This window comes from Lathyrus oleraceus, chromosome 1, assembly GCF_024323335.1.
Source record: "Lathyrus oleraceus cultivar Zhongwan6 chromosome 1, CAAS_Psat_ZW6_1.0, whole genome shotgun sequence".
Taxonomy (NCBI): Eukaryota; Viridiplantae; Streptophyta; class Magnoliopsida; order Fabales; family Fabaceae; genus Lathyrus; species Lathyrus oleraceus.
In genome coordinates this window covers 89,824,040-89,847,218 of record NC_066579.1, presented here as the reverse complement: position 1 = coordinate 89,847,218, position 23,179 = coordinate 89,824,040, and the positions used below count along the sequence as shown (strand labels likewise).

Genomic DNA, 23,179 nt, shown 5'->3' with positions numbered 1-23,179 from the left:
AGAAATACTTATGGACCTAAAATCTATCAGAATCAGTTGGTTAAGCTGTCCAGGTCAGTAGTTCCTTTGTCAGAATCTTTGTGATTTATTCTTTTCTGGACTATATGTTACTTTAAAATTCAAATCAAAACCTGTTTGGATAAGAAGTGGATATATGCCATACTGATTTCTTATTCCTTTAATCGCTTGAATATCCTTCAGGAAAAATCTGTTTTTCAAAAGTAAAAAAATAAATATAACGAGTCATGACCTATTACCTCTTATGTCATTAATTGATTTACTTTTCAATAATAACAATGATTATCTGCATTTTAGTGTGTCGTGTTATAAAAGTTTTTTGTCGAATTCTCAAGGTAACAGTTGAGATTTCTTTCGTCTCAAATCAGTATTCCAAGTCCGCTCAAATGTTCTCACTTCCTCTTTCTTCACTCTATTTATACCAGACACAATTTTTACCTCATTCTTAACTCTTTTCACATTCTCCATTTATTTCTCTTGTCTTAAATCTCTAAACTCAAATGGCTCTCTGTGTTCCTTCAAACAACGATAAACTCGTGTCTACTCTCATTGAGTAGTTCTTTGACTTCAACGAACTGAAGGAATTAAAGCATAACATTATGAGCAATGTATCTCTATTTAAGTGGGAAAACTACTTTGAACTACTTCATGGACCAGTGTACCCCATCCTAGTCAAAGGTTTCTAGGTGAATGCATACATTGTGAAAATTGACCAAGGTGTATCTGAAATCTGATCTCTAATTCTTGGTTTTCCGATCACCATTATCCCATCACTCATTTCTAAGGAAATTAAGTGTGAAGATAATGGAATATATGTTTATCAATACAGACGTTCCAAGCCGTTTGTCACAAAAACTCTTGAGCTCCTCTATGCAAACTTTAATAATCTTCCAAGTGCATATACTCTCACGCATGTGGCTAAATTTTGACACCAATTATTGGTGGAAAATTTTATACCTAGAGGAGAAGGATCTATATTGGCTCACTCTTGATGACAAACAATTCCTATGCTTCCTTTTAATGAAATTTAAGGTTAGCATACCACTAACCTTCTTTAACCTTATGGAATCCAAGATCAGGACCTCTAGCGAAGAAATGTCTTGTTTCATTCCTTATGAACGAGTTTTTTCTGAACTTTTCTATCAGGAAGGAATAGTTAAAGAGGTCTTACATGCATGCTTAATTGAGAATCTTGTGACTCTTTGGGGCTCAAAGCTGGAAATAGCTCAAAGCTGGAAATAACTTAAAGCCCTGATAATCAAAGAAGGAAGTCCAGAAGGATCGAGTATGGAGTTGGCACCTCTGATTCTTAGTTTCTTCTCTACTTTGTATGTTTCCGTCAATCTCTTCTAGGAAATTTTGTATTTCCTATTTTGTACTATGATAAATTGATTACTCATATATTTTCTTCCAATCAATGCTATTAATGAATTTCTTTTGATAATGACAAAGGGGCAGAAAAATAATATGTTTTAATTCAATAATTTACCCCTTAGAATATCCTAATCAAGCTAATTTCAGGATTTTATGAGCTTATGTTTAAAGAATAAGAATTTTTGTTAAGCCAAGAAAATTTTGTTGGTCTAAAGCTCAGGGGGAGCTTACAAATCTAACTCTAAATTTTAGATGATTGTCAGTGGGAGCTTGCAAACCTCACTCTAAACAATCAAGATAAGCAAAGTTTTTTAAGTCTAAAACTCAAGGGGAGCTTACAAACCTAACTCTGATGTTTAGATGATTGCTTATTAAATAAAACTGCTCATCAAAATAAATAGATTTGTCATCATCAAAAATGTGGAGATTGTAAGAACAAGATTGGTTCTACATCTATATACCTTTAAGTTTTGATGATAACAAAGTGTAGAAGAACAAGATTGGTTCTACATCTATATACCTTTAAGTTTTGATGATAACAAAGTGTAGAAGAACAATTTTATACACTACCTTCAAGATTGGTTCTCAACCCATAAACACAATTGAGAAACACATTTAACTGATTTGGAGCTGCAAAATATAGAGACATAAAAAGTGATCTCAAATATCAAAAGATCAACTATAAAAGCACAATAAAAAGAACATATGTGCAAAAGCAAGAGAGAAGAGAAGCAAGTACTTAGAGCTCAACATTTTATATCTCTCTTAAGTGTAAATTCCGATTGTAAATTTGAAAACATAAATCGGTTGTAACCAAGTTTGGTCACATTCCTCAAGTGACCAGATGGTCAGGTTCTAGAGAGGCCTTTGACAGATTGTCAAAGAGGATTAAATCTCCTTAAGCGGCCAGATTGGCTAGGATCTTAAGGAATCAATGACCGTCATATTTCTTAGGGGACCGAGTAGGTCATAATTCTTAAGAAATCACTAAGAGGATGTCATTGTTTTATAATCAGATTGATGATTGAATTAAGTCATTTTCTAAGGCAAAATCATTTAAGTGAATGGACTGGAGGTAGCCTAGTTAATGGTGCACCATGATAAAAATACCTATGTCTTTTATTATTGTCCTTATTATTATTGTTGTTATTGTGTTTGTATTGAAAAAAAAGTTGTCATACTTAAAACCTAATTCAAACCCCCATTTCTTATGTTTCATGCACCTTCAATTCTAGTTTAAAGGCTTAGTATCAGGGCGTTGCCAATGTGGTTTCAGAATTATGTTTGCTCTGAAACCTTCTCTTGAAGCTTCAACTTCCCTTTTCTCAGGCTACTTTGATGTACTGTAAAAATATTAGTGCTATCTACCTATTCGACAATCCTGTCTTGCATCAACGTACTAAGTACATTGAGATGAACATTCATTTTGTTAGGGAGAAGGTCGCTCGTGGTCAGACCTGCGTCCTTCATGTTTCTTTTCGACACCAATTCTTTTATATATTCACCAAAGGCCTTGCCAGAATTCTTTTTAATGATTTTCGGACCCCGTCGACCTCCCGATTTGACTGAGGGGATGTGATAAAATTATTATGTATTATTTTATAATTAATTTATAATTATTTTCTACATGTAATTATACTCTTATTAAGAAAATTAAATCAACTCTTATATATATATATATATATATATATATATATATATATATATATATATATATATATATATATATATATATATATATATATATATATATATATATATATATATATTTATAACTTTTGACAATGAGAAATATAAAAAAAAATTCAATCATCTTACACCTAATAATACAACAATTTTTTATTTAGTACTCCGAATAATATAATATCTGTTACTTGAAAACTTAATTTCTAAATCTTTAGATTTCTTTAATGAGATGTCTAACTCATTCTTCCGTTCTACAGTAACTTTACCGTGACTTGAATGAAACTAAGTTTATTTTTAATTATAAGCGAATTGATGATTTAAAATTGATTTTGATTAAATTTTTTTAAAAGATAAAATGATTTGTATTTGAATTTATTTAGTTAAGAGTAAGTTAAATAATAAATTTTAATAAAAAATATATTTAAATTTGAAAACTACAAATTCTGTTTAAAAATCACTTAAAATAAACTCTATAAATCAAATCAATTCTCATTTAAAAAAACCAAAATTAAAATTAATTTTCCATTTTCAAAATTTCTTTCGACTCATCTAAGCATATAACCATACATACCCTAAAAATTGTTAAAGTTGGTGGATGCATGTTTTGGACACGGTACCGGTAGTAAGATCTTCATCTTATTGTAAACTTATGTCTTAGGAGATTATACATACACATGGATGAAAGAAATTAAGCTTCTAGTTTTGAACAAGAATTCATTAGCATTTTGTTAATGTCATATAGAAAGAAACCCTTTTCATGAAAATTACTCAAGAGCATGCTAGTTCAATGACCTCTGACACAAACCAACAAATTTTTCTGACTTTGATATCACATTGTTTGAATTTGTGGACCACACTCAAAAGTATAGTACAAAACAAACTATATACTATAAATAACATCTAAAAAGGACACTAAAACTTTTGACCGACATGTGTATATATAGAGAGTTCTAAATTTTACAACTATCAATGTCTTTGAAAATTAATTTAGAATCATACATAATTCCACATGCAACCAACTACATAAAACACAAATTTAAACACTAGTTAAAAAAATTTAAACACTAATACTATAAATAGATTAATCAATATTCCATAACCATAATCTCTACTATCTCTTTAATCACTTTTTGTTGCTATACTTTTTCTTCAGCCATTTGTTTTTTTCTTTCTTCAAGTTTTTGAGAATCTTGGTTAGGGTTTCAATTCTCCGTATTCACGCAATCAGGATATAACATCATAGTTATTCGATTAAGATCATACGGTCTAAATTAAAATTCAAAATTCAAATATATATTTTAGCAAATACTTAAAAAATATTATATTGAACGATTATCGATGTCTCTGAATGCGGAATTCCTGATCACATAGAATTAAATTCCCTAGTTAACCCGATGAGGGTCCATGGTTTAAAAAATCATCAAGAACAAACTCAAGGAGAATTGCATCATCATGGTCATTTCCAAACCATTGACTATGATTGTTCTTATCTTCTAAGAAAGGTGCACTTGAAAAACTTGAAATTTCCATGGTGGTTGGTGTAGTACTACAGCTACTACTAAAGCTACTTCCAACATACAAAGCTTCTGATTTCATTGTCATTGGTAAAGGAATACCAATTGGTGTTTGATCCAAATCCATAACATTGTATGAATCAAAACAAGATGTGTTCATGTTTTGATCAAAGACAAAGGGTTGTTCAACTTGAGGTTGAAAAGTCAAAGTACTTGAGAAGTGGTCAGAACTAGTAGTAGTAGTATTGCTGAAAGTGTATATATTGTTGCTTGTGGATGAGTTTTGTGCCAAAAACCTTTTCTTGAGTTTAGTGTTCCAATGATTCTTCACATCATTATCTGTTCTTCCTGCTAGTTGAGCTGCTATAAGGGACCACCTAATGACACAGAAAAAAGAAACAATTCATGCATATTCACATAGTAACTATATGTTAGAACCAAGAATGTCTTTTGTCTTTGAGTGCGAGCAAGTCGCATGGTTAAAAATCCTAATTAGAGTTCTTATTTATTTTGCCGCAGTCAAATCGTCGTGACTAATCTACACATAATCTCAGAAAACTTAACGGTTCTAGGCAGAACATCAACCATGTTTTAAAACAAAATATATATGAAAATGTAAAGAAAAAACACACGAAATTTGATCAGAGTTCGACTATGGAGTTTATAGAAACTATAGAAAGGATTTATGGAGACTTGCCTGCTTCCTATGGTGCTATAAAGGTTGAAGATAATATTATCTTCCTCCTCAGTGAAACCTCCAAGCTTGATATTAGGCCTCAAGTAGTTCAACCATCTTAAACGACAACTTTTTCCACAACGCTTTAGCCCTAAAACCGATAAAACCATATATTAAACAAAATGAAAAATCATTTTCAACATCGAAACAACAACAGCAACAAAAGCAATATAACATAAATAAAGTGCAAATCATAGCTCAAATGACCATAGCTGAAATGACAGAAGTCGATATTGCTAGGTTTGAAACCTGATACTCAGACAAAATAAATAAATAAAGAAGAACGATGAATTAAGAGATCACCTGCTTTTTGAGGAAGTGCTATCCAATTACCAGCTGTGCCATGTTTGTGAAGGTAGTTTTTGAGAATAGCATCTTCTTCTTGAGACCATGATCCTCTTTTCACTTTTGATTTATCACAACATGGAGCTCTTCCCATTTCTTCAAAATAATGAATACTACCACAAGAAGAAAAAGAAGAAGATTATAAGAAAAAGTGAAAGAGTTGGTGTGCATATATAAATACACTAAGAGAGAATATATATAATTGTTGTTAAAAGACATTGGTATGAAATTGAAACTTTCTAAAGCTTGACTTATTCTGACTGAGTAACTGACTTTGCTTTTATCCATTTTGGTTATTTTTTACCTTTTCTGTCTTTTCTTTTAACCAGTCTATGCTTAGTTCTTTTTTTTCTAACCTAATGAGGTGGTAAAAGATCGAGGATAGAACCAGTCAATAATGAGATCTTGTTCAAGGACAGTGAAAAAAAGTACTTATATTCTTTTTCAAATTTTCAAACCGCATGCACATGTGTGTGTATATATATATATATATATATATATATATATATATATATATATATATATATATATATATATATATATATATATATATATATATATAAACATAATGCTGTGTTTGTATGTTGCTGGATTGATGCTAGGTGTTAACTAAAACGTGTTTGTTTGATATTAATTTGTTTGTGCATTTTAAGCTAAAAGGGACAATAGTAGTATGTTTTAACTTGGTATTCATATTTATATGTAAAATAACTTGCATAGAAATTAAAAACAAAAACAAAAAGAAAGTGCATTGTTTATTCTTCATTCATGAACTAATTTTAAACATAGAATTGAATAGAGTGGAACATGCATGATATGTCTAGTATGACCTGTTTCTATAAAAATACATATTCATCATTGTATTTTAAATGGTTGGATTTAAGTAGTTAATAACTAGTTGTCAAAAATTATATAACAATTCTTATATAATTTTTTGTTGAGTTAAAATTAATATAACTAGTTCGCATCTCAAGCAATTAGTGAAAAAATGCAAGACACAAATTATGCTTGTTTATTTTTAAATACATAGAATGAATATATATATATATATATATATATATATATATATATATATATATATATATATATATATATATATATATATATATATATATATATATATATATATATATATATATATAAAAGAGGCAACAAATATTGAAGTACAAATAGATAAACTAAACAAAGCTACACAATTAAGATACAACACAACAAAACAAAGTAAAAAAAAATCATTGATAACCAATTTTAAGAGGGGAACAATAAAAAATAAAGCAAGCTAAAGAGGGCCAGATAATAGGGTAAGCTCTCTAAGACAGGATCTACATAAAGTAACACCAAAAATCAAGAAAACACGACAGAAGAGGTCATAGACACTCAAGTTACTATTAGCTTAGATATAAAATAGGATTTTCAAGCTAGGTCGAGAAAGTATAAAAGTTGTCTACGGACCTACCAAAATACAATTTCGAAAACACTATATCATTATGAGATTTTCAAATCGATCAAACCACATCATGCAAAATCTTCAAAGAATCTCCCCTAATCCTAGACACTCTTATGAGCAAAAAGAACATATGAAAAAAAGATCAACAAATCTCCCGGTAAATATACACACCATCCAATCCATCTAAAGATCCTATACCAAACAAAATCAATCACCTCCCAAGGTCACAGAAAAAATGAGAAGATGATTCCAGAGTAGCTAAAGAGAAAGGGAAGGCGAATGTCCCTGAATTAAGGGAGACACCCCTCTTAAGAAAATTCTAGTGGGGATCCGATCCTGGAGGAACTGTCAAGAGAAGACAATGACTTTAGAGGAAGTCCAACTAATCTAGATACTAGGAAGGACTAACTCTACATAAATGGTCTGACGATGGGGAAGGAACTCATGAGCAAGGATGTAGAAAAAGTATGAAGCCATAGAGTAGGAGCCCTTCTCGGAATGACGCTACCTCTACACATCTGTAATTTACTATGAACATATGGGTTGATTTGAATGATTAAAGGTTTTCTCATTAAGGACTTGTGAGTAAACACCCTTAAGTACCGGTAGTCAATTTTATCGAATCAAGTTGTTGCAAGATTTATTTACTGTTGTTGATGAACTCAATCATACACATTCCCTATCATGTTCATTCATAACACTATTAAACTGTTCAACTGCTTTCTTTACTTTCTTTTGCAGTCTATTTTATACTTTTTAAACCAACAATTCAAAACTCTAAAGTCTTTTGTTTAACTAAACTAAAACATGAACTTTGTATCGTTAAGCAACCCTTGAGATCGATAGTTGGGAAGATTTCCCTTATTACTACATTGAAAGATTAGTTCACTTGCTAATTTATTAATCAGTCACCGATCAAAGGTAAGGTTCATGTCCGTTCCCCCAGGGTTAAACTGGTTCAGGGTGGACGTCTCTAGGATCCACCGCCTACACTCTTGGAGTAGCTAGTTCCTAAGAGGAGTTTGTGCCAGCTACGCTTGAAGCATGTTTACAAAGTATGGAATCTGCCTTAGAAGAGTGACTTATGCCATCATGCAGGGTATTACAAAACCCTTTGTGGTCGCATTATCTCATAGTTAGTAGATTAATTATTGAAATCACGCAATTTTTTTACGGAATACTCAACTCATCGAGAAATTCACAATGGTAGTATCTTCTACTTCTTCTTTACTTACTGCTTGACTAACTCTTCAATCGGTGGATGCAATCCTTCTTTTCTTATGTTAGATGGATATGGTCATCCATAATGAGTTTGATCCTTGTACCTTTGTTCGATGGGCGCTATAGGACGACCGATGTCTTCGTAGCCACCACTCATTCACGTCTTTAGAGCTCCAATCGTCTTTGATTCACTGCCCGGGGTTGTATCTTATGAACGACCGGCTCTGTAGTACACCCTTTTTTGTTCCTTTATTTTAAGGTAGACGGAGTTCTCCAAAATCTTATGAAACTTAATTTATAGTGTGCTCGCAGGGGATATATAAAATTATTCCCCGGGATCCGACTTTATTTTCCTTACTTTGAGACTGCTGTCGAACAGAGACGAGATTCCTTAAAAGTTTCTCCCTAAGTCCCTCTCCAGTCAGTGTGGATTGAGCTTAGTTTTCTTCTCTATTATACTATCTCTAAGAGGATTGGTGAAAGTGTTTAACTTGATAATATGGCCGAGCAGAGATGTCTTGGACAATGATTCCCTTCGAGGTTATAAGAAACCACAAACACCTTCCTCTCGCCTACTCTTTCCAACTGAGCGTGCAATTTTCGTTATCATGTGAGAGTAAGCTCTCAGATTATCGAAGGTCAAAAGATCTCCACTATCGTGTGTGTTTAGACCCGCTTACCAAATATTTGATTGATCGGCCGAATTGGGAGTTATCACGAAAAATCTGCCATCTATAAGGTATCTCCTAGGTGTTTCGCCAATAATGGAGGTTGCCAAAAACCGTCGGTAGCTCCGCACTCGAGATTCTTCATATATTCTCATTTCTCAAGTATCCTAGTGCACTCCGATCTTCGTTTATTGACTCTATATCACTTTGCTATTCGGAAGACGTGTTCTATGACAAATAGCCACACAATTTTATGATGTTGTGAATCTTAGTGGCTATGATCAAATACAGTAAAATAGAATCATAATACCTAACAATTCACGTCATAACAATGCTAAATGTGATTAATGACGACAATTACTATGATCGATGGTAAATTTGTGTTTGGGATTCCATTTACCTCATCACAATCCATGAATCTTGGTACCATGCGGTCTTCGGTTATCGCTTTGAGATTACTCACCGTATGGAGGAAGTACTCTGGTAGAGGATCTACGTTGGAAGTTGTTATGGTAAGGATCTCCTTCATGACAGATAGTTGAGGCGATACAAAATTGGGAGGTTGGTCGAGGATCTTTGGTGTGATATTAAAAGTGGTTCTCTGCCTTTCTCAGCGATTCTGGTATGGATTGATTTTGGATATAGGACAATCTATTCGTGGAATTTTTGCGATAACCGTGAGTCGATTCCCACAAACGGCGCTACTGTTTCGTTATGGAATCAGAATTAAGTGTAATTTTGATAGTGAAGAATTCTGAACCGGTTGTGGTGATCTCCGATGCGGCAGCACGGGGATGGACCTGTAAGATTAACACTCTAACGCCAAAGTCAGTTCAGAATTCGAGATGAGTGTAGTAAAAAGTGGAGATCAGAAAAGTGTATCTTGGATTTCTCGTGTGATAAATTTTATACATTAGGTCATTTGGAATGAATTAACATTAGTTTGGACCTTATATTTTTGAATCTTTGATCGACTCAGAACATAAATAGTATAAAGAAAATGAAGAATGCACGAAAAATTATGAATGCACGAGGTAAAGATTTTAATGGTTTGAAAATATACGAGGGAGAATGATTTATAGATAACTAACTACTTTATAACTGGTTTATTTGTGGAACAAGTAAATCAATAACTACCTTCACATTGTTAGTTAGTATTAATTGACTCTTAACCATCTAAATTAGAAACTAACAAACTAACGACAACTTAACAATAACTTGTTAGTCTAGATATTTTAAGCGTTTTAATAATTTTTAAAGTTATAACATTTAACACTCATTCTTAATCCTAAATTAATCATAAGTTACAATTTCAATTTCTTTCATTTGCCTTAGAAATTAATCTCTTTTGACGATTTGGTGACGAAATCTGCCAATTGATCTCGACTTGAACAATACTTCACTATTAGCATGTCTTTATTTACTTAATATTTAAATTAATCAAACCTTATTTTAGTGTGCTTGCTCTTCCTACAACAAATCCAATTTATAGATAGATGGCTGACTTGTTGTGTGTTTTGGATATATCTACAATGTTGTCACTGTTTTTAGCTCAATCACAAGGGATTGAAGTCAATTGGCATGTAAACTTGTTTGTGACCCTACTACATACTCTACTTCATAATTTGATAAGGCTATAACACATTGTTTCTTAGAGCACAAATATATTGGTGCTCATTGGAACTTAAATAGATAGTCATCTGCTACTTGTCACCACACTAGTCAACATCAAAGAATAATTTTTAATATATAGGAATATGTAACAATCTTCAATATCCCTCACATATACACCATGCTCAATACTGCACCTTTTGAAGCCTTGTTGAACAATGTCCTTATCAATTGTTTTGTTCCAAGCTTTTGGCATCTGCTTTAAACCAAGATTAGTATAAAGTGTTCTCACATGTGCATTTAGAAATAGTTTATTATTAACAGTCTTTTAACATACCTTCTAACAAATAACTGGTTCTTTTTAATTGACAGGTTTTTTTTCTTTCGATAAGGGATTCAAAATGCAAACGTAAACCTTTATCTCTATCTGATACAATGCTTAATGAAACTCGATGCAATCTAATTTTTTTTTTAATTTACAACCATGCTAATTTCTCCAAAAAGTACACCATATTCGTTGTAACGAAATGTGACGACTTAGTCAACCAATTGATCACAATCCAAATAATATGGCATCCTAACACGAATTACACAGTGATAATATCTCACTTCTAAATAATTATATTTAATAGTTATAACATTCATGATTGTTTCATAATGTTCTATCTTCCATTTTTGAATATTCAAACTCATGGGCCCAAATTATTCTACATATTTATTCGTTATAGGCCACACTGTTTTATTATGATATTGATACACCTAGGTTTCTAATATGAAATGAAGAATTTTAGGGAAGATTCATTCTAACTTCATTGATAATTGAGTAAGGTTACCATGCTTACTTATAGTGCAAGATAAAGTACATGCTATGATATACACTTGCGTACATTGGAATATTTTTACTAACAATATCATAAATATCATAACGGTAATAACTAACTGTTAGTTATCTAGTTATGCTATTTAGTCACATGTTTTAAATTCATAAACTCTAGTTGCTTGCACTTGAAGAAATCTCTTCTTGTAACACCCTTCCATAAGCTGATGATTGATAAATATCTAGCATCATTAAATTGGATAGTAAGCGATTGAAAGGTTGAGGTAACAATGATTTGGTGGAGAAATCAGCTAATTAATCATTTGAAGAACATGATAATAACTTCATTACTCTTGTTAACATCTTTTCTCTAATAATGTGGCAATCAATTTTCAAGTGCTTGATTCTTTCATGGAATACGAGATTTGCTTCTATGTGCAAAACACTATGATTATCACAATACAACATTGGTGTTTTAATGAAATAAAGCTTTAAATTTTTGAACAAATATATAAGCCATTGAAGTTCACATGTAGCAACAACTAAAGCGTGATACTCAACTTCACCTGATGATTTAGAAGCAGTCAATTGGTTCTTACACTACTACAAATAATATATTTCATGACAAAACTTTCACCTCACCTTACCAAAATCTGAGATAAAAGGTCAAAACGCGTCATATTTTATATTATTTTTTATTAAATACACATATTTCCTCGGTTCCTAAATAAAATTGAGGAAAAAAATATTCGTATCACAACATCAACCGTTTATATTTTTATTCCTTTAAAAGTAATATTTTTCTTTTTCTTTTATTTTTAATTTATAAATTAATGATCTATTCCTTCAGTTATATATAATAACCCATAGATTAGATTATCATATTTTACTATAAAAACACTCGTTAATAAGATTTTATCCTAAATTTAACTTATATGTAGCCGCTCCAAAGTCTTACGCATCATTCTCTTGGATAAATTGCAAGACAAAAAAAATGTTCAATGTTCTTCGATATTGAACAAAATATTTTTCCTGTCCTTGCAATCTCTCTCACATAATATTGTTGATGTTATTGTTGTATTTTTGTAATAAACTTCCTATGTTGTCAATCAAAGAAAACATTGATAAAATTTATTGTTTTTCTCGGTTGACAATGTTGAGAAATTTATTCCTAAAAACAATCATCCATTTCTCTTTCACGTTCTCTTTCATGTTCTCTGATATGTGAAAGCATTTGCCATGAAAAACATTTGATCAAGATAATGAAATCTCTCTAGGACGGATTGCAAGTATAGAAATTTTTTTATCTTGTTTGTAACATATAACTTATAAGAAATTTGAAAAGATATGTTGTTCTCCAAGAATCCTTTGTCAAACTCTTGATTTGTTTGAATAATTTATTTTATTATTCCGTGTAAACAATGTAAATATTTTTAAAAAAGTTTTTCCCCCACGGTTTTTAACAGAAACCAAGAGGTATGTGGTGCTTGGGTTGAAACATATTTTATTGTTTTTTATCTAAAAAGAAACACATTTTATTTCAGTTTTTAGTAACAACCGAGGTAAAATATTTTATTGGAACATATTTTATCGAGGTAAAATATAAGAGTGTTTCTTCACTGTCCTTAAACAAATTTGTATCGTCTATTTAATGAGTATCAACGCTCAAGACATTGCCATTAGTGATCTTCGTGAAACCTAAAAGACTCATTATAAAAGCATTCTGAATATCAGTGAATTTCCAAGTACCCAAACGTTGTGACACCCTCTAAACGTTGTGACACCCTCTATTTTAACCAGAGCACTGTATCAATGTGATAAATTGCAACATCAGAAAAAATTTAGGTTTTTAATATGTGATTGGTGAGAGTACTGTATTAACTTTACAAGTGACGAATTGCAAGTGCAAAAAATTATTCGGGGTTCAAGGTTTGTGTTCTTATATAATCATATAACTGCATATTTATTTTATTTATCTAACTTTTTTTTTTGTTTTTTATCAGAAACAAATGAATGCAAAAGCCATAGAGAATATATTGCATTTAACATTTGATCTTCCTCAAGATCAATGAAACAGGGATCCTCAATGGTTGCTCTTCTCGAAGAGATCCAACATTTGTTTTTCACCGACAACGATGACAATGAAAAACAACATTTTTACTTTAATATTCTGCGTAAACAATGTAATTTGTAAATTAATTAATTTATTAATATTCTGTGTAAATAATGTAATGAGTATTATATATATATATATATATTATATATATATATATATATATATATATATATATATATATATATATATATATATATATATATATATATTACCCCTCAGTTTTGTTATAAAACTGAGAGGTATATCGTGCTAGTTTGTAAAATATAAAAAAGCTATTGTTGGGGTTCGAACCCATGACCATTTAAACTAACCCCTAAGTTATTTATAAATCGAGGGGTAAAGCTCCCACTTTTCATGTCACCCTTCGTTACCTCGACATTGTAACCAAGCTGAAATCCATTTCACGTCGACATGACATATGTTATTTGTAGTAGTGTTAGTTTGTCATGAAATAAGAGATATTCCAAGAAAGAAGCATTGACCCGAAATTTACCTCATAATATCTGAACATCTGCATTTAAGTACCCTTGTAGCTTGATTTGTGAATCTCTTTGTAGGAATATTCCTCTTCTAGGACATGTCTTCAAGCATCTAAGGACACGAGTAGATTCATGGAAATGATTCATAGTTAGACTAGATAAAAATTAACTCAACTGCTGAATGCAAAATGTGATATCAGGCCTGGTAACATTAAGGTAGAATAGTCTTCATACCAATATTCTATATGCAGGAATATCATGATATGGTGAGCTACCATCTTAAGTTTCGTTGATGGATATGATGGTGTGGATATTGGCTTGGCACACAATATCTCTGATTCATGTTAGAGGTCCAAACAATACTTCCTTTGACACAAGGAAATACCATGTTTGGAATGAGCTACTTCTATTCCAAGGAATTAATTCACTTGTCCTAGATATTTTATTCTGAATTCCTTGTGCAGAGCTTTTTTGATCCTTTTTATTTCCTACAATGAGTTGTCTACTAAAATAATATCATCTACATAAACAAGCATTATAGTGAAAGATTTTTTATCTTGCTTTATGAACAAAGAAACATTTGTAATGGCTTGCTTGTGTTGATGTTTTATGAGGAATGAAGTCAATATTTCATGCCTTTTTCTACTGGTCTGTTTCAATCCATACAAAGACTTAACAAGTTTGCATACTATATTAGATTTTGTATGTTTGACACTAGGTGGAATCACGATATACACATCTTATTGAAGTTATAAATGCAATAAAGCATTATTCATATCAAGTTATAGAATATGCCAGTTATTGATGGAGACAAGAGCCACAACTCTTCTAACAATTGACAATTTGGCAACTGGAGAATATGTCTCAAAATAATCAAGTCCTTCAATTTGGTTGTAGCCTTTGGCAACCAACCTAACTTTGAATCTTTCGATAGTTCCATAAGCATGATACTTTATCTTATATACCCACCTATATCCAATAGGCTTGACATTTAGAGGTAAATCCATAAGTTTGCAAGTGCTTGTCTTTTCTAGAGCATTAAGCTCAACTTGCATGGCTTAGTTCCAACATTCAAATTTAAAAGCCTTAACATATGTTTTGGGCTCAGTGTGTGATATTAAGGACAAAGAATAAGGACAATGTGGCATGACTAATTAGAGAAGGACATGGAAGGATAAATATGATAGAGTATACCTTTAGATGATTTCTTTGAGTGTTCAGATATGGAGCATAAATAGTTATACAAATACAATGGATTGCGTGTGAATCTTGAAGAAGCATGAATTGATACAACATGTGGAATTTTATTGGTAGTGTGATCTGATTTGGAGTAGGTATAACAAGTCTATTGGCTTCTATGTTATGTAAGACATGATTATGTGTTGAATAGACTCATCATGATATGATGTATGGTTTACGGTCTGGTTATGAGATAAGCCGGGATAATATGTCCATGAATGAGATAACAAGGTGTTTGTGTAGTGCAAGAAAAAATGTGTTCATGGAAGACACATTTCTTGAGGTGAATTTTTATTTTGTATTGAGATCAAGAAGGTTATAACCTTTCATTCCAATAGTATAACCAAGAAAGATTGGATTTCTTTCTTTAGAATAAAGTTTGGTTTTATGTATACTCAAGGTAGATGCATAACAAAGAGACCCAAAAACTTTTAATGAGTTGATATCAGAATTTTTTTCATATAATTCTTGATAAGTGGATTGGTTTAGCAAAATATCACTTGGACCCTATTTATTATTAATGTGGCATAAAGAATGACATATGACCAATATGGTTTTGGTAGTTTAGCTTGGTAAAGTAAAACCCTTCCAAAATTGAGCAAGTGTTGATGTTTTCTCTCCACCCTCCTATTTTACTAGGGGTTTTAACACATGACTTGTGATGAATGATTCCTTTGTAAGCATAAAAATATTAGAGTAAAGACTCAGGTCCATTATCAATTCTAACGGTTTTGGGGATGATTTTGTATTGAGTTTCTATCATGTTTATAAACTACTCAACTTTTGTACAAGTTTCACATTTAGTTTTTAAAATAAAAAACCATACAAATCTTGTGTGATAATCAATTATTGTCAAAAAAATATTTATGGTTATAAATGGATGCTACACATAGAGGACCCCATATGCAAAAGTTTAACATTTCTAATTTAGAAAGAGCAATAATTGGACTACGAGGAAATTGAAGTTTATTTTGTCTAGCCATATGGCAAATGTTATCCCAGCAAAGTTCAAAGACCAAGACTTTCAAAAATATAAGGGAAATAGTGACCCAAGGACTTACATTAGGGCGTACTACCGAAAGATGGCTGCTTATGTTGGAGATGGCCGACTCTTAATGCATTTCTTCCAAGACTCCCCAGTGGGGCATCCTTAGACTGGGTATATGCAGCCCGAGGGCACTCATATCCGCACCTGGAGGGAGATGGCCGAGGCGTTCCTTAAATACTATCATAGAATTGAATAAAGTGGAACATGCATGATATGTCTAGTATGACCTATTTCTATAAAAATACATATTCATCATTGTATTTTAAATGGTTGGATTTAAGTAGTTAATAACTAGTTGTCAAAAATTATATAACAATTCTTATATAATTTTTTGTTGAGTTAAAATTAATATAACTAGTTCGCATCTCAAGCAATTAGTGAAAAAATGCAAGAGACAAATTATGCTTGTTTATTTTTAAATACATAGAGAATATATATATATATATATATATATATATATATATATATATATATATATATATATATATATATATATATATATATATATATATATATATATATATATATATATATATATATATATATATATATATATATATATATATATATATATATATATATATATATATATATATAAAAGAGGCAACAAATATTGAAATACAAACACATAAATTAAACAAAGGTACACAACTAAGATACAACACAATAAAACAAAACAAAGTAAAAAAAATCACTGATAACCAACTTTAAGAGGGGAACAATAAAAAACTTTAAGAGGGGAACAATAAAAAATAAAGCAAGTTAAAGAGGCCAGATAACAGGGTAAGCTCTCTAAGACAGGATCTACATAAAATAACACCAAAAATCAAGAAAACACGGTAGAAGAGGTCATAGACACTCAAGTTGCTATTGGCTTAGATATAAAACAGGATTCTCAAGCTAGGTCGAGAAAGTATAAAAGTTGCCCACGAACCTACCAAAATACAATTTCGAAAATACTATATCATTTTGAGATTTTCAAATCGATCAAACCACATCATGCAAAATCTTCAAACAATCTCCCCTAATCCTAGACACTCTTATGAGCGGAAAGAACATATGAAAAAAAGATCAACAAATCTCCCGGTAAATATACACACCACCCAATCCATCTAAAAATCCTATACCAAACAAAATCAATCACCTCCCAAGGTCATAGAAAAAATGAGAAGATGATTCCGGAGTAGCTAAAGAGAAAAGGAAGGCGAATGTCCCTGAATTAAGGGAGACACCCCTCTTAAGAAAATTCTAGTGGGGATCCGATCCTGGACGAGCTGTCAAGAAAAGACAATGACTTTAGAGGGAGTCCAACTAATCTAGATACTAGGGAGGACTAACTCTACATAAATGGTTTGACGATGGGGAGGGACCTCATGAACAAGGATGTAGAAAAAGTATGAAGCCATAGAGTAGGAGCCCTTCTCGGAATGACGCTACCTCTACACATCTGTAATTTACTATGAACATAGAGGTTGATTTGAATGAATAAAGATTTTCTCATTAAGGACTTGTGAGTAAACACCCTTAAGTACCGATAGTCAATTTTATCGAATCAAGTTGTTACAAAGTTTATTTACTGTTATTGATGAATTCAATCATACACATTCCCTAGCATGTTCACTCATAATACTATTAAACTGTTCAACTGCTTTCTTTACTTTCTTTACTTTCTTTTGCAGTCTATTTTATAATTTTCAAACCAACAATTCAAAACTCTAAAGCCTTTTGTTTAACTAAACTAAAACATGAACTTTGTATCGTCAAGTAACCCTTGAGATCGATAGTTGGGGAGATTTCCCTTATTACTACATTGAAAGATTAGTACACTTGCTAATTTATCAATTAGTCACCGATCAAAGGTAAGGTTCATGTCCGTTCCCCTAGGGTTAAACTGGTTCGGGGTGGACGTCTCTAGGATCCACCGCCTACACTCTTGGAGTAGCTAGTTTCTAAGGGGGGTTTGCGCCAGCTACGTTTGAAGCATGTTTACAAAGTATGGAATCTGCTTTAAAAGAGTGACTTATGCCATCATGCAGGGTATTACAAAACCCTTTGTGATCGCATTATCTCATAGTTAGTAGATTAATTATTGAAATCACACATTTTTTTTACGGAATACTCAACTCATCGAGAAATTCACAATGGTAGTATCTTCTACTTCTTCTTTACTTACTACTTGACTAACTCTTCAATCGGTGGATGCAATCCTTCTTTTCATATGTTAGATGGATATGGTCATCCATAATGAGTTTGACCCTTGTACCTTTGTTCGATGGGAGCTATAGGACGATCGATATCTTCGTAGCCGCCACTCATTCACGTCTTTAGAGCTCCAATCGTCTTTGATTCACTACTCGGGGTTGTATCTTATGAACGTCCTGTTGGTGTAAGCCCTAGAGGCCAATACTTTTGGTACTTGTATCGAATTATTTATTAATAATAAAAGGCTTTTTCTTTATTATGTTTGTTTAATAAAGTCCCTAGAATAGCTAGTCCGTTTAATGTATCAAGTATGACTTAATCATGAGATCACATTAAACATAAGGACACTATTCTTAAAGTATCCGTAGTCAAGCTTTATTGTGAAGTGGGATAACATTAAAGCATGAAGACTATTATGTTTATAGACTGATGATCACATCTCATGGATCATGGATAAAGATTTATCAAGTCTTAAACATAGGTATGAATATTAAGAGTAATATTTATACTAGATTGACCCGCTATGAGAATACTATATAGAATGTTATGCAAAGTGTCATAAGTTATTCTCATGGTGATAATGGTGTATACCACCCTTCAACCTGAAACCACTATGGACCCTAGATGTAGAGTCGAGTGCCTTATTGCTGATCAAACGTTGTTCGTAATTGGATGCCCATAAAGATAGTTGATGGGTACTCCACGAAGCATGCTAAGGGACATGAGTGACCTAGATGAAATTTTCTCATCCTGCGTAACAGGATAAATGTCTATGGGCCCAATATTAAACTGGACAAGGATGACACAGTCTATGCCTTGTGTTCAATATAGACATAAGGGAAAAGGGTAATTATACACATAATTATTATCACAGAAGGATTTGTCAGATCACATGACATTTTCGTGTGTTGGGTAGCAGTGATGTGTTGCTAGATACCGCTCACTGTCTATTATGTTAAATACGTGATTTAATATAATTGCCAATGTCGCGAAAACCTATAGGGTCACACACAAAGAACGGATTGATGAGAGATAAAGTAATTAAGGAATACCGTAATGTACGGTGCCCTTAAGTGAATTATAGAACATCGTAAGGTACGGTGTACTTAAGTAGAATACGAAATATGGTAAGGTACCACGCGCTTAAGTGATTTTGGCATATTATAAGATATGTGCCATATACACTTGAGTGGGCTTTTTAGCTTGCAGCCCACACAAGTGGTTCTATAAATAGAATCCTTGTGTAGAAGCATTGTCACACTTGCAATTTCGTTTCTCTCTCTCTCTCTCTCTCACTCAAAGCCTTCATTCGTAGCAGCTAGCACTGAGATTGAAGAAATCCGTTCGTGTGGACTGAGTAGAGGCGTTGTCATCGTTCAACATTCGTGATCGCCGCAAGAGGTAACGATTCTATCACTGATCATGCCCATTCGTAAGGATCATTAAAGGAGAAATTTTAAATTCCGCTGCATTTTGGATCGCCCTTCTCCTTCAGTGGTATCAGAGCCACTTACGAAACCATGCATCTGATAGCTGTTTATTTTTTATATTAATACGATTAAAAGACAGAATGAATCAAAGAATAAACGAGTAATTAAATTGAGATCGATCAAGTTATATATATGATATAAGTAATCCTGATGCAAAATACGGTATATATGATATACTGTTTCTGTTTCATTCATTCAAACACTTAATGGTTGTTTTCCTTTGAGCGGTCAATGGTCGTTTGCTTCTTGATCCGACATTAGTATGGTGAAGCAATGATGTGTTGATCAATCATACTGAATCAACAATCGAGATGTGTTTGACGATATGAAATTGGTGCATTAGGGTTAATGACGGCACAAAGGTTGTGTTGTCAAAGAGCTATGCATTAGGGTTAATGACGGCACAAGGGTTGTGTTATGCATTAAGGTTAATGACGACACAAGGGTTGTGTTGTCAAAAAGTTATGCGATTAGGGTTAATGACGGCAAAAGAGTTGTGCTTTAAAGTATCAAGTATTGATGCGAAAAACACCTGTTCCCGCTGACCGGGCAGCGGACCCCCGCCTAACTCTGCGTAGTGTGATCGGTCGCCGAAATTTAATTTGGTTTTAATTAATTAAAAGAATTAAAATTAATAATAATAATAATAATGTGTTTATTATTATTGTCTTGTGGTGATCATTTATGGCCTTAGTTTTCTTTTATTTTGTTTTGGGTTTTTAAAATACGACCTGCGTGTCGTGCCTCTCTTTTAATCTCATAATGTAACTTCTTTTCTCATCTCACTCCCTCGTATGTAAAACGAGTTTCTTTTATGTAATGTAATGTTATGAAGAAAGAGAAGAAGTCAATATCAAACGAGTACAACCTTGAAGATCTTGCTTGGAGAAGCTTAGATCGTTATTAGGTTAGCTTAGGTTCTCTCATTGGCTTGGGAGAACAATTGCGCTAGGGGTCATAACTGTTTCATTATGTATGTATGTTGATGCATGTGAATGTATGTTGATGCATGTGAGAGACGATTTATATGATAAATAAGTCGGTGAGATCAGAATAATTGCAAATTCCCTCAAATTAATTATTAAGTTTATGCTTTCCAAGTTTTAGCACTCATCAAGACTAGTATCGGATAATGTAGGTTTCGCCTACGCGAGGTGCATGTTCTATATTAGTAAGGTGCGATGGGATAATTGTAATATCCAATTGTTAAAACAATGGGTCAAACTTAACTAAACAAATTATAATAAGATTATATATGTTTAGAAGCAAGAGTTGGAAATGATCCATGTGATGGATTGGAATAAGGAGTTATTCACCCAACTAAAATATTCGAGAGTTGTATTAGATACAATTGGAAGGAGTTCCTACCTAAATAACCTAGTTTTGTGTAATCCGCCTACACGGACTTAAAACAAAGTGAAATATGGATCTCGACCCACTAGAAAATCTTCCAACGGGATTTTCCGAATCAAATGGTGAGGGTCATTTGTTTTGAGTAAAATAGTGGGAGCATATTTAATTAAAGGCCTAATTAAATATGTTATTGATACTTATATTTTCATTATTTTCATGTAGATTGCCATGACAACAAACACCTCTAACAACATTTTGCGATCAATCCTTGACAAGGAAAAATTGTCTGGGACAAATTTTCTGGATTGACACCGAAATCTGAGGATTGTCCTCAAACATGATAAAAAGCTGTATGTCTTGGAGAAACCTGTTCCTAAAGAGGAACCTCATAGTTCTGCACCTAAGGCAGAAAGAGATGCTTATAAGAAGCATGTCGATGATGCCAATGAAACTGCTTGTCTCATGCTAGCTACCATGAACTCAGAGTTGCAAAAGCAACATGAGAACATGGCAGCGTTCCATATGATCGAACACCTGAAGATGCTCTATCAAGAGCAAGCAAGGCATGAAAGGTTTGAAGTTTCAAAAGCCCTTTTTCAAGGCAAGTTAGCTGAGGGAGCCCATGTAGGTCCCCATGTGCTCAAGATGATTGGGTATGTGGAAAACCTTGAGAGGTTGGGTTTTCCCCTCAGAAAGGAACTTGCGACTGATTTGATCTTGCAATCGTTGCCAGATAGATTCAGTCAATTTGTCCTAAATTTTAATATGAATGATATGGACAAATCTCTTCATGAATTGCTAGACATGTTAAGAACTGCTGAGCAGAATCTGAAGTCAAAAGGGAAGTCCATTCTGATGATCGAAAATGGAAAGAGACAGAACAAAAAGCCCACCAAGCAGGGTGATAAAGGGAAAGGTAAGGAAGTTGTCAAACCCAAACCCACTGTTGCTACTTTGAAGCCTAGTGGAGGCATAGCAAAAGAAGGCACCTGCTTCCATTGCGGTAAGACCGGACACTGGAAGAGAAACTGCCCAAAGTACCTGGAAGATAAGAAGAATGGAGTAGAGACTTCAACTTCAGGTATTTTTGTTATTGAAATTAATTTATCTACTTCTGCATCATGGGTATTAGATACTGGATGCGGTTCTCACATTTGTACCAATGTGCAGGGACTAAAAAGGAGTAGAGATTTGGCAAAAGGTGAAGTCGACCTACGAGTTGGCAACGGAGCAAAGGTTGCTGCTTTAGCCGTAGGAACTTATGTATTGACTTTACCTAGTGGTTTAATAATTCAGTTAGAGAACTGTTATTATGTACCTGCAATTAGCAGGAATATTATTTCCGTTTCTTGTTTGGACAAGTTTGGTTTTTCATTTATAATAAAGAACAATTGTTGCTCAATTTATTTGAATGATATATTCTATGCTACTGCACAAATGAACAATAGACTATATGTCCTTGATCTTGAAATGCCTATTTATAACACTAATACTAAAAGGATGAAACCTAATGAGTTAAATCCAACTTACCTTTGGCATTGTCGATTAGGCCACATAAATGAGAAACGCATTTCCAAACTCCATAAAAATGGACTGTTGGACTCTTTTGATTATGAATCATATGAGACATGCATATCTTGTTTAATTGGAAAGATGACAAAGTCTCCATTCACAGGAAAAGGTGAAAGAGCTAATGATCTTTTGGCCCTCATACATACTGATGTATGTGGATCATTGAACATACCACCCAGAGGAGGTTTTCAGTACTTCATCACATTTACTGATGATTTTAGTAGATATGGTTATGTGTATTTA

General features: G+C 32.7%; 1 protein-coding gene across 2 annotated transcripts; it reads right to left on the bottom strand.

The window, feature by feature from the left end:
• Window positions 1–4,002: 4,002 nt before the first annotated feature.
• On the bottom strand, window positions 4,003–6,116 carry LOC127118096 (transcription factor RAX2). 2 transcript variants are annotated; one of them, XM_051048248.1, is made up of 4 exons: window positions 5,978–6,116; window positions 5,632–5,786; window positions 5,290–5,419; window positions 4,003–4,969 (listed from the first exon to the last, which is right to left on the bottom strand). In XM_051048248.1, exons 2-4 carry the CDS (start codon window positions 5,765–5,767, stop codon window positions 4,465–4,467), a joined length of 771 nt encoding a protein of 256 aa, XP_050904205.1. In that variant the 5' UTR covers window positions 5,768–5,786; window positions 5,978–6,116; the 3' UTR covers window positions 4,003–4,464. The 2 variants fall into 2 exon arrangements, with proteins under 2 accessions (XP_050904205.1, XP_050904198.1); XM_051048241.1 differs by lacking the exon at window positions 5,978–6,116 and having other exon boundaries at window positions 5,632–5,876.
• Window positions 6,117–23,179: the final 17,063 nt, after the last annotated feature.

What these genes read in the sequence shown, in the direction of transcription:
- LOC127118096 (XM_051048248.1), bottom strand. Translation starts at nt 5,767, where the DNA reads ATGGGAAGAGCTCCATGTTGTGATAAATCAAAAGTGAAAAGAGGATCA. An exon ending in AGCACTTCCTCAAAAAGCAG is followed by an intron (nt 5,420 to 5,631) that starts GTGATCTCTTAA and finishes TATCGGTTTTAG; the next exon opens with GGCTAAAGCGTTGTGGAAAA. An exon ending in TATAGCACCATAGGAAGCAG is followed by an intron (nt 4,970 to 5,289) that starts GCAAGTCTCCAT and finishes CTGTGTCATTAG; the next exon opens with GTGGTCCCTTATAGCAGCTC.